Source organism: Cygnus atratus, chromosome 19, assembly GCF_013377495.2.
Source record: "Cygnus atratus isolate AKBS03 ecotype Queensland, Australia chromosome 19, CAtr_DNAZoo_HiC_assembly, whole genome shotgun sequence".
Classification (NCBI taxonomy): domain Eukaryota; kingdom Metazoa; phylum Chordata; class Aves; order Anseriformes; family Anatidae; genus Cygnus; species Cygnus atratus.
In genome coordinates this window covers 1678188-1696258 of record NC_066380.1, presented here as the reverse complement: position 1 = coordinate 1696258, position 18071 = coordinate 1678188, and the positions used below count along the sequence as shown (strand labels likewise).

The window sequence follows — 18071 nt, the reverse complement described above, 5'->3', positions numbered from 1 at the left end:
TAGAACATTTGTTACCAACTACCAATATGACCCGTTTGTCCTGGATTTCAAAAGCTGGAATCTCAGATCACAAATGCAATACAAAATGTAATCAGATAGGAAGTATCAAATGCTCCTGAAAAGACAGATTACATTGTTTTGTTCTGTAGAGACACTGCCACAGACTTGCATAATGTATGACATATGCCAAGAAAATTCTAAGGTAGTCCATAACTCAGACCAACTTCCCTCAGACCACTGCAAGTTGCATGATGATCTACAGGAAACAAGAGCAAGCAGGTCCTTTTCTGATGTACAGCATTAGTAAGTTTGATTAAAGACAATAGTGATGTTATGGAAATTTACTGAGAAATACTTCCTAAGTTTTACGCCTATCTATCTGAAACATATTACTGAAGTAATACATTCCTTAAAGAATTTGAAAGACTACTGGTTTCCCAATTTCACAGCCCATTATATTGCTACATGTTTTAAGGGTCTGCATTCCAAGAAACCAGTTTTACTCCAGTTCCCATTCTGGTAACACACAACTTGCATGATTCTTGGTTATGGCACTGGGAAAGGAAAAGAAAATACATAACTAAGATGTTTCTGTAAACTGATATTTATGCAACTCACATTATGTTTAAGATTTTCACAATTTGTCTTAGGATTATTTATTAATTACTTGCTGAAACTTTAAAGACTGTTACAGTCTTGGCACAGTTCCAGAGTTGGCACAATTTTCTTTTATATACATTTCATACATTTCAGAGCTTCGTGAACAGTCTATAACCTGAAACAGACACTAAATGTATAAACACAAACTTTTGCTTTTTGATATATTATTGTTTTACTTTGGCTGGGAAGATACAATGAAAGGACGCAGCAAGAGAATACACGACTACATCACAAACAGTGGCCTCGCCACAATCGCAAAACAGGCTTGCAAACAGCCAGAATAAAACGCGTTAAGATAGCACAGCAACCAGTCCCTTGGCTGCTTCTTGATATTCTTTCTTGTTTCATTGCCCATGAAATGTCTGGGGCAAGGGGAGACCAGCGACATTCCTTGAAACCACTGGTATGAAAGAACTGAAATATCCCAAATGATCCTCGGCTTTCAAGACAGCTCTTCCCCTTGGTCAGACAGAAACACTGTTCATAAAACAGCCAGCCTCCGAAGGGCTGGGACATTTCTACTGCCAGCTGGTGACCTAGCAAGGCCAAACAACTGTTACCTGTCAACTGACATTACAGGGCTAAGTGATGAGAGTAAGCTGCTAGTTGCCAAAAAACACTTTAGAAGAAGGAGTAAAGGAAATGAGAAAGGGAGAAGAGAACTGTGGCTACACACACCACCAATTTCACGCGAACTCTAAATGACTAACTGGCAACTGCAGCAATGTGCATCGTTAGTGCTTTTCTACAACAACCTGGAACATCAGGTTATTGTGCAAAAATTAATTTGAATGAAAAAAAAAAAAAACAAACAACAGACTAACTGCAAAACACAATCCCATCAATAAAATCCCACCTCTATTCTTTCAGTGTTCTTAAAAGATACAAAAATGAAATAAAACCTTATTTGGGTGAGTCTTTTTCCTGGAGGGAAGAGGAGTAAAAGGAATCAGAAAATGTGATAAACAGTTAATACTCAAAATGCTTCTATGGCAGGTATGTGCCTGCTTTCCAGTCTTGTCCCCCTTGCACACTCACAAGGTCTAAGAGTTCTGCAGAAGTGGGGACAATAAATGTCACGCTGCTGCTCTGTGACCTCTAGCAGGTCGCAAATGATATGGTGAGACATTTCCATGGGGAGTACACACACTCTTCCTCCAGTCAAAGAACAGCATTTCAAAGACGTTTCAGGTTAAGTAAAGGGAAACAGAGGGCCCCAAATGTGAAAAGGGGAATTTCACAGCTCTGAGTCCTCACAGGAAAACAACATCTGTATACCAAGTTCCAAAGAGGAGAATTGCTTTTGACATTCGTCTATTATGATATTCAATGAAAATTAAACACCTTACTTTACATCCCTCTCGCTTCACTTACCACTCCAAGATGAACAGAGGTTCCCGGCTCAGGGATGGTGAGCTTATGAAGTGTCTCAAGGAGCTCGCTCCTTTGATTATCCTGAAAAAAGAAAAAAGCAAAGCAAAGCAAAGCAAAAACAAAAACAAAGGAACACTAAGTAGGAATTGCTACAACAAGCTAAACTCCAAGATGGAAGGACAGTGTTTGTGAGTTGGGGGGCTAGAGAACTTGGAGGTGTTGGAATGGTCTGACACATCCGACTACAAACAGAAATAAATGGAGTTTCCTCTGATGGCTGGGTTTATAACATAATTTTTTTTTGTTTTAGATTTTGTTTTCCCCCACATGTGTATTTCCACATACTTCTGCAATGTGCTGAGTCACCACCCTATGCACTACATAATGACTCGGCTTGGAACAAGCCAGTTTTCACTGCAAATTCTTTAGAACAACCCACTAGCTCAGGATAAAACCAAAAGTATTTAGCCTTTTTAGATGAAGATACAATCCTAAGTGATTCTACCTCAAATGTGAATGATTCTGACAAATGCAAAAATACAATTATTACTACAAAATAGAAATAATTCAAAATAGCAACCTGAGAAGATTATACTTGTAATGTTTTAAATACATGCAATTAGGATAGATGTTGCAATCACATATGTGATTTTCCTGTATCATTTATAAAACTAGAAAAAAAAAATTAATAGCTTAGCTCACATTTTTACACTGTCTCAAAATTGAGTTTTACCTTGAGTTTACCTTGTTTTGCTTTAAAAACAAAACCAGTATCTATATGGGCTAGGCTACATTATGCCGTTTTGCCTCAGTGAGGCTAGTTCTACGCTTCTGGACATGAGAAGTAGTAAACTTGGACAAGAGATCCCTGTCCAAGCTGCGCAGAACGCCGCAATATGGGAATTGTGTGGATACGGTGATTTGTGAATACAGTTCAGGTAATCAAAAGTTTGTGCAGTATGGGTGACTGCAAGAAGACCATGTGTTGGATCCATAGTCATGTTCTCGGATGTTATAATCTAAGAGCATATTTGTTTTTCATAGGCACTTGTCAAACTTTCAGCCTGGCTGAATATGGACTTCTATGTTATTGTACAACAGAGATTCCTAATTCACACAGCCATCTCTGATCTGAGCACCTCTTAAAACAGCTTGTTTGTTATCCTCTCTCCCTCATTTGATACTGGGGCAGGGAAGAGAAGGGATAGTACTTTAGAATAATACCTGTCCTTTTGCTGAATAATCTGCCAAGACATTGAGCAGCTTATAAAAGACTTCAAACCATGGGAGGTAACTAAAACAAAAAACAAACAAAAAAACAGGGAAGAAAAGGTATACATTTGTTATATGTCAGTTAATAAATCCAAGATTGCTGGCTTTTTATATATATACATATATATATATATGCATCCTCAACAACAGCATCCATTGTACATGACACTTTATAAATACCTGTTAGGAAAGCCACATTGGACCTTCCATCTGAAGGAGAAGACAGCCAGAAGGCTGAAGCATCCCTTTATTTTGGGAACTGAGCATCAGCAATTACTCTTTCCCAGAGTTTCCTGCCACTTATGGCCACTAGGCTTAAAATAAAGCACTGGCTGTAAATAAACTTTGGTGTCAGGCAGGTCAATGCTGGAAGGCCATAGCAATTTCTTCTCACCCTATACACAACAAACATGCAGTCCAATGCAAGTTTTTAAACCTGTAAGATTTGAGTAGACAAATTTATCTGTGTTATGTATGGTGGAACAATTTTATTCATATAATTTCCCAAAACATATGATTAATAACTAGTATTCACTACAGTTCCTGAGGATCTAGCAAACTGAATATAAGCAGTTGTTTTGTTTTTGAAACCTGATATTACCAGATTTTCTTTTACATATAATTATTTTTTTACATCACATAACCAATATTTTGACTTTTTAAAGTAAAACACTGTAACTATGGTTGTCAAATCTTATTCCACATCATATATCATTGTATTTACCCCAGTCCTTAGTTAGATGGAACAGAAACTACGCAAATTTGCACTCAACTTACAAAAGTAATAAAGAAACAAAGTTTAAAGACACAAACGTGCAGAAAATCCTATCCTTTTCATTTACTTTATGTTTCCATTCTATAAAATAAGACAGCTAAGATGTTACTTTTCACGACAGTATGCTGGGTGTGACTTTGTACCATTTCTTCATGGCACAGTTCTTTATTTCCATTCCTTTCTAAATCCCAGCGAGGAATTTCCCCTCAGATGTGGCGAATAGGGAGAAGTTTGCATGACGCACAAACTGCCTCTTCTTTTAATCACAGATGCTTTCTGAAGCAAATGGATTCTATTTTGATATAGTTAGACAGGATTTAAAGTTTGTATAAAATATGACTACATCCTGACATCTCTGAAGAACCGAGTGCCCCATGGTTCCCGACTGTACAGCTTCGGGTGATAAATGAGGTGAGAAGCTATATACGAGACAGAAAGTGAACGGCACTCCATCACGAACATTTGTTTGAAGCCTGAAAATGCTACTGTAAAATGTAAGTAGCTTATCAAAATATGCTGATAAGGAACTTAACTTTTCATGTTATATGACAGTATTATCATTTAAATTAATATGCTCTAAGCATCTTTACAAACTGTGTATTAGAATAGAGCAGAAAGACAGACAATTACCACTTTAAACAGCATTTAAGCTTGGCATGTATCGTAAACATTCAAGAAGGATTAGTCAGAAGATAAGTTTCTTTCTTTCTGTTTAGTTAAATAAACTTCAGCTAAGTTAAAAGCTATTACAAGAGTAACTAGAAATCCTCTCAAAACATATCTGCTAAGTAGAGATTAAGAACTTGGTAAACAAAGCCTTGCAAGCTATCTAACAGAAGACAGTCTAAAGATGAAAAAACAGAAAACCAAGATGACAGAAAGCTCCCTAACAGTACGAAAATCTAAACTTATTTCAGGAAGGCATATTTAAAGTTCTGCTTAATTGCTCAGGAAATCAGTTGATATTTGAAGCAGACTTCAGCACAACACGATGCACAGGAGGATTTACGCGGCTTTTGCTCAAGAGGTGCAAGACAGCAGCAGCAGCAGCAGCAACAGAAGAAACACCCCAAAAAAACACAAAAGCTGCTGTTTCAAGTAGAAAGTTCATGAACAAAGAAACTACAGCCAACACCAAGTAGTTTTGCCAAATCAATGTATTTATAAAAGATCCAAATATTTAGTATGGGTTCATACAAAGCATAGGGTAAAAGAAGCAAAAAAAAAAAAAAAAAAGCATTTATGAATTTCTGCAAAGCTGCCATAAACCGACTTTAACCATGTGACATAACCAATATTTCACATAATGAAGTGCGTATCAATTTAAGCTCTAACACCTTGCCCCACTGTAATATCCACGTATTTATCATGACAATTACAAATGACTTGCATAGAAATGTATTAGTACTGCAAGGAGTCACAGTACTAGAATCAGTGTGGGGGCTTCATTCTGCTTTTAAACAGCCAAAATGGTGCATAAGGAACCTTAGAAATAAATTCAATATATTTAAAATGTTAACGGCCTAGAGTCCTGAGGGCATTTAGACAACTCTATATCCTTCACAGACTTCGGTGGAAATCTTTGCAAACTATCTTGGTGGACTGCACTGTAAAGAGCGTAGACAAGATTATTTTCCTTAATTACTATATGTGTTCTATGTGTACAAATATATATACAGCATATATATATATATATATGACATATTTCCTTATTACTCCTGAATTGTGACTGCAGATTTCTTTTTTTTTTTTTTTTAGCCTTCCGGAAGGAACAATAACATGAAATTCAAAACATACCAATACAGCGGTCTCATTTTAATGACAAGCTGAATTTGGAGATCCACACACTTGGAAAACTTTGTTCAATAGGGATGTAAACCAGACACCTTAAACAACTGAACAAAACCTTCCAGCCCTGAAGGGTTCCAGCAGGATTTTCACATGAAAGGGAATCCTTAGGAATCCCATCTTACTTTTAGATTTCTTCAAATGCAATGTTGTTACACTTTTACATACACAGTTATTTTCAGAACATATTTATTAAAAACCACAGAAGACTACAGTCTTCAAGACGTCACAAAGTTATCTGGTAGTTCCAGTAAAAAAAGTTCTGCTCCGAGAGCCAAGGAAGTCCTCTGCAACCCCCGTGAGACCTCCCGGTTTCACATCCCTCCTTGTCACAGCAGGATTCAGGACGTCTCTCATCCTGAAGGCTTTGGGTTTCTTAGGAAACTAACTTCTCCTGCCTTCTACACTAACTTACGAAGATTCCATCACTTACTGATTCCATCACTTAATAGTTTACCACTCCAGAGTGGAACAGTTCTGTTTCTTTCAGAGCCCACTGTGATCAGCTAACCTTGCAAAGGATCAAGAAATAGTTAACTGGAATTCCTTCCAGATATTTGCCGAGAGAAAAAAGGTGTGGATTTTCTCTTACGAAAAGCAACTCCACGAGGCAGCCTTAAAACAACCCTCCTGCAGGAGCAGGAGAACCGAACTCTTTCTGCACCGCGGCAGCGAAGGAGCACAACTGGTAGCACCGCTGCAGATTTATGGCTTATGACTTGCTCATATTTAATTTGTAACCAAACACTTCCCCTTCCTCTTAGCGACCTTAGAAGTTTTGATTAACTCTTGTTTTCACAGGTCAGAGGTTAAACAAAGGAAGGGAAGCACTCTGGAGTGAAATTGCCCAGAGCACCACAGCGTGGGAGCGCGCCCCAACGCACCCACGTGCGCGCGCACCCCGTCCCTCGTGCCGCCCCAGAGAGGCGTCAGGCTGGAGGCTCTCAGGGGAGCCGGAGTTCAGAGACCCCAATAAGCATGAATCGGAGCACGGCTGAAGAGCAAACAAAAATAAGAGGGCAATAAAATTTATTTCGGTTTTACAATTTCCTCACCAATACATGTGAGGTGGGCGGGTGTACGTCCCTATCTGTATAGCAGTGCATTCGCCACAAATCACGAAAATGAAATCAAAGGCTGAGCAATGTGGGCTTTCCCAAGCTGCGAGACCGTTCAGCCCTCGGCCTTCCTCTCCGCCGAGCCTTCAGCGAGCAGCACGGCCCCAGCGCTGGAGCCTGGCCAGGCTGACGGGAAGCAAACCTGGCCACAGGAAGGCTGCTTATTGTGCTACATAAGGTCTGCACAACCTCCCCTGCACCAGTTGCACAGTACCTTATTCAGTAACTCATATGTCATCACCTTTTTAGTGCGCTCCTTGAAAGTACAAAACATCATTAGTTACATGTGTCATAGCAATTAGGGTCAGTCAAACCCTTAAGACAACAGAGCTGCGCTGCAGCTTGTAAATACAAACGTTTCCAAAGCGCAGCGTTCACCGAGCACCAGTGCAAAACCAACAACTGACAGGCGAGGCTGAGACAACAGGAAGGATCTCTATTTCCAAGATGTACAAAGAAGCGAACGAGCATGGTGCCACAGAGGGGCTGGACAGCTGCCTTACAAGAGGTCCACCTCCACCAGGGCTGCGAGCAGCAGCGGGGCCCGGTGTGCTCCCAGCCCACAAGCTGGGGCAGCGGGGCAAGGGGGTACTGGGGGGCTGCAACCCCGCGCCCCACGGCCGCGGGAGCAAGGTGCAGTGCCCGGCACCGCTCTCCACACCCAGCCCGTACTTCAAAAGGGACACGGACCAGAAAATGTCATCACCCAATACGAGCTGCTGCACAGATGAAAATGCTGCGCTGCAGTCAACTTAGCTTTGAATTTCTCAACATATTAATCTGCTCGTGTGTTTTAACATTTGAAAGGAAAAAACTACAACAGCAGCACATTGGAGGTCACATTTCCTGACCCCCAGAAAGGGCAGCAGCCGGAGTAGGGGAATATCAAACGGACCTTCCTGCCACGAAGAGACTGCGCTGAGCTGCACACGCACACACACACACACACACAGACACACGCACACACAAACTCTGCATCTAGGCACATCCACTCAGGCCACAGCAAGGCTGTAGCTAGGATGTCTGAAAAGAACTTCCTTCAGTGATAAGTTTTATGATTGCTAATGAAATTAGGTGGAAAACTGCATTTCCAGGAACTTCCTACTCTCACTGGCTTAAAAGCCAACAAACCAAAAGTAACAGCATTGCTTGTAATCACTTTTTTTTTTTAAAAAAAAAAACTTAAAAGAAAACCCACCTCCAAGTGGCTCGCACTCCAGAAGCCAGGGACACTTTCCACTAGACCAGGTTGCATTTTTGCATTATTCCCAAATTTGTTTTAAACTTCCCTTTGATTAATACCCACAGGTGATCTTTTCATGATCCCATGAGAGTGAGTTTTACAGTTCTGTAGGTTAAGCACGGGATTCGTGCACATACTTTAGAAGTATTTAACCCCAAATTTAAAGAACTCAGCTCACACAGAAGTTACACACCTTATGTAGCATCTTGAGCCAATACACTTGTCATTATAAAGAGCTTACTTTGGTGACGTGCCACTGTGTATTAGTAATAGAAGTCAATTAGAACTCCCTCTTTCCTGTTTTCCTACCCACTGTGACCCCATCTAAGCAGTGGCAGCAAGTCTCCCTCACATGCAGACCCCAAGCTCGGACACAGACACAGACACACAGACACAGATTTCTAGGTTGGAAGAGACCTCAAGATCATCGAGTCCAACCTCCGACCTAACACTAAGTACTCCACTAAACTATATCGCTAAGCTCTACATCTAAACGTCTTTTAAAGACCTCCAGGGATGGTGACTCCACCACCTCCCTGGGCAGCCCGTTCCAATGCTTAATAACCCTTTCGGTAAAGAAGTACTTCCTAACATCCAACCTAAAACTCCCCTGTCGCAACTTTCGCCCATTCCCCCTCGTCCTGTCACCAGGCACGTGGGAGAACAGACCAACCCCCACCTCGCTACAGCCTCCTTTAAGGTAACTGTAGAGAGCGATAAGGTCGCCCCTGAGCCTCCTCTTCTCCAGGCTGAACAAGCCCAGCTCCCTCAGCCGCTCCTCGTAAGACTTGTTCTCCAGACCCCTCACCAGCTTGGTCGCCCTTCTCTGGACTCGCTCGAGCACGTCCATGTCCTTCCTGTAGCGAGGGGCCCAAAACTGAACACAGTACTCAAGGTGCGGCCTCACCAGAGCCGAGTACAGGGGGACGAAACCAAACACCAAGCTCACCAAACACCAACATGTCCCGAACCCAAATGTTCCCCAGACGGCTGCAGTGGCTCTCGCAGCAGCGCGGCAGCGACTCTTTGGAGTTTGGGGATGAGTTGCTGCTTTGGTTTTGTTGGTAGTTTTTTGTTGTTGTAGTTTAATACTGTGAATGAAACTTCTCAAACTTCTCAAGCATACACGTTCAAGAGCAAACATCTGAAGTAGCAACAGAAAATAAAGGTACATTAAAAAAAAAAAAAACACAAAACAATTGCTTGCCTTTCCAAGGCAAGCACTGACAATTACAGTCTTTACACTCCTCACAAAAGCCACAGGCAAAGGATGCTCCATAAAGGCCACTTGGTGAGAAGATGGCTATACTGAAGCGCTCGACAGGTTATAGGCAAGGTTTATCAGGTGCAATGCAACAGCCTTGGAGCTAAAAAGACACCAGCCATTACGTTCCACTCAGTGCCAACAGGAACGCACCGAACAATGCTTTACTTGGCTGGTGGTAAGGAAAATGCTCTATTTGACAAACAAGAAGTGGGCAGAGATTAGCTTTAACCTGAGAAAAGTTACAGGTGCTAGTGGCAGTAAGTTTCCTGGACAGAACAAAATAGTTAGGAAATGCAGTTTGGCACACGGGGCTTGATTTTAAAAAAGCAGGGTGCATCGGGCAGTGTGAGAGCCCAACAATCGCCACTGAAGCAACAAGAGGAAGAATTCCAAAGGCTGAGCCTGTCAAGGAACCTCTCTTCTCAAACCATGCTGAAACGTATAAAGAAAGTGCTGGAATTGAGAGTTCTAGATGTGGCAGACAATTGGAGTTCCCACTAGGTTTGAGACATCTGGCATCAGTTGAAATCCATCACATTTCGTTTGGGGATCAAAGACTAGTGTTAAGTCTATCCCAAGTTGAAACAGCAGAACACCCTTTTCATCCCGACACAAATTAACCCTTTTTCCTTGAGCAGAAAAACAGCTCCTTTTCATTAAAGCCCAATCATCTATACTTACTGACCTATGTACTCTACTACTACATTTGATCTGAAATTTTAGTACAATTATGAACTTTTTATTATAAAGTGCTCCCTATGAGCAAAATAGGAGACTGCTCACAACCATTTCATTCTCTGAACACTCAAGCTGTTGAACCAACATAAACTAATTCTAAAACATACTGAGGTAAAAAATACTTGTATTGTGTAGCTGTGGAGGAAGCTACACTACCCTTGTCCCTTATCAAGGATACTGATAAACAGCTGGGGTTATAAATTAAGGTTTTTATTTCAGATCCATGCACAATCCAGATAGCACTGCCTCTATAAAGCCATACAAAGTCTTTCCTCCTATTATTTCAGTGTGGCCGAATTATGTTTTCTATTGAAACAGCATGCAGAAGTCAACTCATGCAACTTCTCAGCAGTGTTACCTCTAAAACAGTCCCTGCTCCTCCAACTACTGCTGCATAACCTGAGGGTTCCTGCCAGGTCTTGATTTTTGGAGGAAGCTGCCGTGCAATCTTATTTAGGGAAAATTGCATTCATCTGCCAGCCAGTACTGGATGCTCTCATTCCTGACACGCATTCTGTGAGCCTTCCGAGAGCACCCCAGAAGCGATCCACTTGCAGAAGAGAAGGCACGTCCACCCGCTGCTTCAGCTACCTCCTCCCCACCTGTTTGACGCCAGGGACCTGGGCTTTCCCCAAGGTGATGCACCAATTCGTTTTGTGTAAGCACTACAAGGGAAGCTTCCAAACCAGTCAGCCAGGGCCAAAGGTAATAAAGAGTGACATGATTTAATTACTTCTGTTACAGTTGTTCAGCAACTAAAGGAGGTGTGACATGAAGCACTAATTAATTAAGTAAAATTGGTTTCTGGTCAGTAGGCAAGACCAGTGAACTAGCTGGGCTAGAATGCGGTATTCTTAGCTTTATCTAATTCCACTGGTAGCAATACATTATATTATTAACACTTGACATTTTTTGTTGTGATCCTTCTCACTGATATTTTACAAAAGTGTTTTGACTTGCAATCAAGGCTAAAAACTTCCTTTGACGCACCTTCGTTATTCTTTAAATTCACTAAAAGACAGTTATATTAGTATTGCCCTGCTTGCATTTCGGACTCCACAGGCAAGACCAACTAGTAACACCTTTAACTTTGAATGATCACCTAGATCCAAAGTAGGTCTCATTACAACCAACGAGGTGAAACATGCACCTTCTGAGGATCTGGCCTCTTCGGCTTGTAGCATGAGTGTGAATCATGTTCTGGAGCCTTGTCCTAGGTTAACCCATTTCTAGTTTTCCCGTAAAGACTATGATCAACAGGGTTCACGACTTCCTGCCCCCTTTGGAGAGCCTGAATCCCTCGCACCCCACACACGCCTAGGTGAAGGCGGTAAGCTCTGCACACCAAAAAGCTCGCAGTGCCAGGACTGCTCTAACTTCTGGAGCTGTTCAGACAAGTTCACAAATTTTCTTACAGGATACAAACTTTAAAAATGCAGAGGACTGCATGCATTTAGTTTAACTGCAGTCACAACAAGACATCTGCTTTGACCAGAGCTGGAAAACCTGACAAATAGCACGGATGTGGCAGTAGCTCATTCTGGAGAGCATTAACCCACTCCTGTAGATTTGGGAGCTTGGGACACATCACCTCTGTATTATCATCAAACCTGTTGCTGCCTGCCTAAAGCATTTCCATCCTTAGGTTCCTTCCCTGTTCTCCCTACCCCCTCGCTCCCACGTGGCTCCTGGCAGCACAGAGCCGGGCAGCGCCTGCGGCAGAGACACGTGGGGGAGCCTGCGCTGAGAGCGCTCCGCTTCCCACCCAGGATCAACGGAAAGGCAGAAGTAGGAAGCAGTGAAACATGTCATGAGTTCAACTAAAATGCATGTTTCGGTATTGCAGAACTTTGAACTTCAGAACTACGATGCTTTTTTTCTAAAGAGCTTTGTTGCAATAGCGCTGCAGAACAAGCTTCCTTTGGCACCGTAACAGCAGCGACCCGTCGGTGCAGGTTCTAGAGTGAGATTTGGAAGCATTTTACTATTACGCTCCTCATAATTCAAACTCTGTTTTGTGTCTGCCTTTATAGGTCATTGTTGGCCAGATGGAAAATATTAAGGAAAAAGGATTGCAACTAAATCATTCGGCTGTAGTCTGCTGCCAAAAGGCCCCAGGCTAACTACAAGCAGATTTGCAAGCAGGCTCTGCTCCGTTACAATCTGAGATCTGGCACATCCTTTGCCCTGACTAACAGCAGGAGGGCACAGGGCCAGCTGAGAGCAGCTACTGTGCCAAACAGACTGTGCAGGTCTTGCTGCTTGAATGCTTCCACAGAAAAGGAGAATCGATGGGACTCTTTTGTAAACAACTCCCTGTACTTTCTGGCTGCTACCAACTTCAGAAGTGGTATGATTTTATCCCTCTACAAAATTAATGTGAATGCACAGCTTGGACACGTTACCAAAATCAACACGTAGAGAAATAAGCACCAGCGTTAAAGGATAACATCTAAACTTTCAACTAAGAATAACGATGTACATATACACATATACAAGGAAAAACTACACTGAAACATTTTTTCTCCAACACATCAAACACTAAGAACAGTAACTAATGGCTAAACACCAGCCGAATAAAGTATTCTTAGTATATTCTTTGCAACCTCCCATTTACAAGAAGGGACTTAAGAGTTGATGACTGGAAAACTTACTTTTAATGCTTATTTCTAAGATATGTATTTCCCAGGAGACACCTCATCTGTTGTGCAGCTCATGTATTTGATTATCGGTCAGCAGGTCCAGTTTGTCCAGGTAGCTCAGCAAAGATTAAAAAAAAAGGGGGGGGGGTGCATTTTCCTAATACTAAACAACTTAGGCCTTATGCTTTCAACATTTTTTCCCAGATGCTACTCTTTCAGCATCTGCCCCAACTGGACCAGACCACGCATGGCTTTTCATAAGGGACGGGCTGGGGGTGGGGGTGGCAGGCAGGCTGGTTGGCATTAAACATTTCATACTATTTTATAGCAATTTTTTTCTTGCAATAAAAATCAAATCTCAAACCTGATAGATGGGTATAAATCATAGCTGCTTCCAGTGGAAGGTAACTGAAAAACTGATAGAAATAGGGGAAACTTCTATTTCAAACACCAGCAGCAGCTGATCACATGCATTAAGCATCTGCAGCAAAGACTCCACGTGCCCTGTTCAACCACAAGGCACGGGTCCCCCACTGAACGGGAAAGAGGAACAAAGGTGTGCATGCCACGGCAGAAGAGATCCAGTCTTTTCATTCTTGGCTTCTCTAAATTCATTGAGAAGTAATATATCCAGTGTCCTTCTTTTACCTAGGAAGACCCTGAGCTCTTTCAGAGTATTTGGTATTACAGAAAAATCCAGAGTTCAGCACTTGTAGCGTTTTCTGTCTTCTTTAATCTTTTTCTTATTGCCGTTAGTATCACACACGGCAGCATCACATCATTTGCAACCACGACTTGCAACCAGTGCAAATCAATAACATTTTTGAAATGTACATAAAAATAAAACAAAAAGACTCAAAAAGCCTGGGAAAAGAAAATACATTATTTCTGATGGGTTTATAACATAGTAAGCATACTATAGTATATTTAAGACTAATGATGCCTACTAATATGAAACCTGTCTGTTTCTGTCGAGACATACATGGAGCTTGCCATTTTTGTCTGTGATTATGAGGTGGGTAGATTAGCAAGGTTCTACCATATTTAAGTTTCAAAAAAAAATATTTAAACCAATTTGATAATGCTTTAAAGTTTCAGGCTCAGCTTGCAAAGCTTTTAACAGATCTACTGACACCATAATCAAAACTCCAAAGCTTTTCACTCAGTATCATTTTATAAATTCCCTATTGACTTGCTATTTACTACTAAATCTAGTTGAAAATAAGAATTATTTAGGAATGCAGTGGAATCAACTCCTTTCAATGTTGGTCTTAAAACTCAAACCAACAAAATGCATTTCTATAGCTACTACTAGGATGTTGCATACAATTTCAAAGAAAAGAGACAATGAAGATGAAATACTGCACACACTTTACACGTATTAATAAAAAAGAAAACACAATCCACATGTAGAATCAACAGGATTCTTTAAGACTTCTCTTGGTTTGTGACACTCCTCTTTAGACAGATGCTTACAGACAAAATATTTATATACAGCTTGCATATATTGTGCACATATACATAGATGACTGCACATTCTTATAAAATACATATACCATATTAATTTTGAATGAGCATTAATAATCACATCTATAAGAGGTGATGAAAAATCATGGTAAACCATGAAAAACAAGGAATAAACTTCTATTGAAGTTTTTTAATGACAGATTTTTGGGGGACAGAAAAAAAATGCATAATCAAATGCTCTTCTTTGTTTAAGACTGTTTTAGTAAGTGTAGTTTATTCATATTGCAGATAATATCATTTCAGAAAGCTAATATAACTCTGGAGACACTTCAAAACTTAAAGACACTAGAACAAAAAGAGACATTAAAGCAGCCTTACAGGCTCTCTTACAGACTCTAAAAAAGAGAGTCTGGGAAAGGTTTAATGAGAGAAATGAAAATGAAAGGCAGCAAATGAGCAGATAATAAAATTTTATTCCTCTTGAAACTTTATTTTAAAATAGCTCATCTCTATCTTGTAAAACTTGTTAGGACAATAAGGAAAAAACTACAGGAAGTTTAGAAAAACTACACTGGAAACAGTATCAGAACAGAAACACAAAGCAGATAGCTAAATTTAATTGATGTCAAGCTCTCTTTTTACTAGGTTCATCACTTTTCCGTACAGATTCTGACAAGTAACTGAAAATAAAAGCCAGTGTCTGCTTAAGCAGATCAGTGGGAGTAAAAACCCTGAACTTTTAAGATGTAAACTGTTTTATAAATACGTCAAGTTAAAGTAAAATGCCTGAAACAACTGGAGACCCATTCCAACCCTACACACTATATTCATGGAGTTCTCTCATTTTCTATGCCACTTTAGATCGATTTCCTCTCAAAAACAGAAGAGGAAGTCTTAACAGTTTTGCTATAGCTATAGCGTGCAATTTCCATGAAAGCAGGTCAGACTTTAGCTCCAAGTCTTGCTCTCCTCTTTTCTCTATGAGGAAAGTGAAAAGGAACCAAGAAATGTCTGCATCTTCAACTCTTACATTGAAGGTATGTGTTGAATCCACCGCTAAAAGAAAATGTAAAAAAAAAAAAAGAATCCATGAAGAAGGCAGACAGAGGCTCAATAACAACATTTTTATTAGGTACAATTTTGTTGTACTGTTGAATCAGAGGGATCCAATTTCTCATGATTTATACATGTACTTTTTGTGGCCTTTGCCAACGTGTAATAGAATCAGTTTGCTATTTTCTTTCATCTCTGAAGCGTTTTAAGAAGTACAGGGATTCCAGGGTCGATATAGCACAAAGACCAAACACACTGTCCAAAAAGTGTTTCGTATCATTTGCAGCCATTATCAAACATCTTTTTGGAAGGCTTAAAAGTATCATACAGATACATATGGAAGCAAAACATTGATTTTTCCTTATTATCATTTCATTCAACATACAACTACAGTAAATCCTTACAAAATAAAGACTGGACTTTTTTTCTTATTTAATTAGACAGTGATATTTTTCCGTGTCCATACAGAAACCTAACAGCAAAAAGGCGAAGGAAAGGAATCAGGCTAAAGATTTATTTATACACACAAACACACACACACACACATATATATATATATATAAAATAAGTCAAAAAATAAATAAAGCCAAAGGATCTCACTGCTCTGGGGTTATCTACAGTCACTGCTTGCAGCCTGGACTTGTAATTACAACATTCAAACCAGCAAAAAAAATATCTTCCTCTCTTGTAGGCAGATCTAGTTTCATTATCAGTTCTCTACCTCTCCTTTCAAAAAAGTGGATTATACATAAACTTTTTTTTAAAAATCATAAATCACTAGAAGATCACTAAAAGCACTAATCTCACACAGGTTGCAATGAACTAAGTGTAACCTAATCATACCAAGACAAAGGACACCAAACATATTTTACTCAGCTTACCAGAATAAAAGTACTGAAGGTAATGGTCATGAGACTGCACATTCATTGCAACTATTCTAAATGATGTCAAATGTTCTTTCTATCTAATAACTGTACACAAGGAGAAAATCCACATTCCTCTTAAACCTTTTCTACCAACTCAATAATAAACCCTGACTTTACTGCTTGCACTTCAGACGTAGCTTATTTCTCTCCCGTCTACAGTTCATTCCTGGTTAAGTAAACTGATGCTAAGCAGAGTCACAGCTTTTACTGGAACGGGTATTTCACAATCTAGATTGTCAGCAAAAGCAGCACCAGACACGGCAACCTGTCAGAGGTGGCTATCAGAGCCCCTCTCAGTGAGATTATTGTTCTTCACAGCTGTCATTCATGGTGCAGGTTGCTCTAGACCTCTTGACAATCAAGAAGATGAAATCACCAAATTTACTTCCGTACAGACTGGCTGAGCATCTTAATATTTATAATGTCTTGACTTTTCTCACCTCCTGCAACATACTATGCTGTAAAATCTGTTTTACCCAATTGAAAGAGAAGTAAGATGCCAAAAGAAACATGAAGACAATCCTTTCTATTACATTCCTTCTATTTGCAGCTCTCATCCAGTGTCCAGAAAAGCCACAGTGGGAGAATTTCACTTCCCCAGTAACTTCACTTAATTGTTACCTTCCTCTGCACCATGTTCTCAATACAGGGATCTTCTTGTTTGTTTGACAACATCTTGGCATTTCCATATAGCCAAATGGAAATTAGACAATCCTAAATGCTTATTGCCCATTCGTGAACTTACCGATGATACTAATCTGCTGCTTCAGGACACCGAACAATCAGAAATTACTGTGCACTTGAAAAAGGACAAAAGAACACTGGGAGGTACAATTTGCTTTTGCAAAGTGTCTGCTAATTCAAAATGGTGTTTACATGATTACCTTGGTGTTTCAGGATTGCAAAGGAAAGTGTAAGGACCTCTAAATGTGTATTGATAACTTATCTGGAACATTTACATTTCAACCTTCCAAAAGTTATTACATTTAACGTAATGAAGTATGAACATTGTTGAATAAACAAAAAAGCAAAGTACTGAAAACACAGATTATTAATAAAAGTTAGGCCAATGCAGCATTGTATATCTAACAGTAGGCAAGTGACATCTGCCTGACAAGGCACAGATATTTAATGGCAGAGAACCCATAAACTCGTTTCCATGTCCTGTTCTAAATCACATTTGAACACAAGGATCTGTTTAGCCTTAAACAAAAGCAACTGCTTTCTGCAATTGCACAGTGGACAGACAACATTGTGATTGCTGAGGACTGGGACTTCTTTCCCCTAAAAAAGGTCTGAACACAGCTACATAAGGTACTGTCCCAAGTTAGCACTGGATACAGAACTCAGCAGTCCCGGTGCCATGTTGCTCTCCACGCTAGATCCCTTTTCCGTCTTCCAGTTCATTCCAAGATTCTCAAAATACAGTTTGAGTTGCCTACATATACCAATGGTAAGACTTGAAGGGGAGAGAAAAAAAAAAAAAGAACAAATAACAGCAATCTTTTCTTGTTGAAATCAATGCTTGTGAATAGTAACCAGGCAAAAAACAAACGAAAAACCCACAAGTGGGAAAACAACAAAAGCTTAAACAATGGTTCAGGGTTGTACCTCCCTCAAAGCAGCACACAGCTAGACAGCAGGGTTTTTTTCCTGCTGAGCATTAAATAAATAAAAGGACTAACTAC

The 18071-nt window shown here is 40.2% G+C and overlaps 1 protein-coding gene across 6 annotated transcripts in view; it reads right to left on the bottom strand.

Annotated features, from left to right (window-relative positions):
• Positions 1–18071, bottom strand: part of DENND1A (DENN domain containing 1A) — a 201384-nt gene that overhangs the window by 119246 nt on the left and 64067 nt on the right. For all 6 annotated transcript variants that reach the window (XM_035555442.2, XM_035555440.2, XM_035555441.2 and 3 more), the window contains 2 exons: positions 3259–3328; positions 2035–2115 (listed from right to left, as the gene is read on the bottom strand). In XM_035555442.2, coding sequence (XP_035411335.1) covers positions 2035–2115; positions 3259–3328 — 151 coding nt within the window. The remainder of the gene's footprint in view (positions 1–2034; positions 2116–3258; positions 3329–18071) is intronic.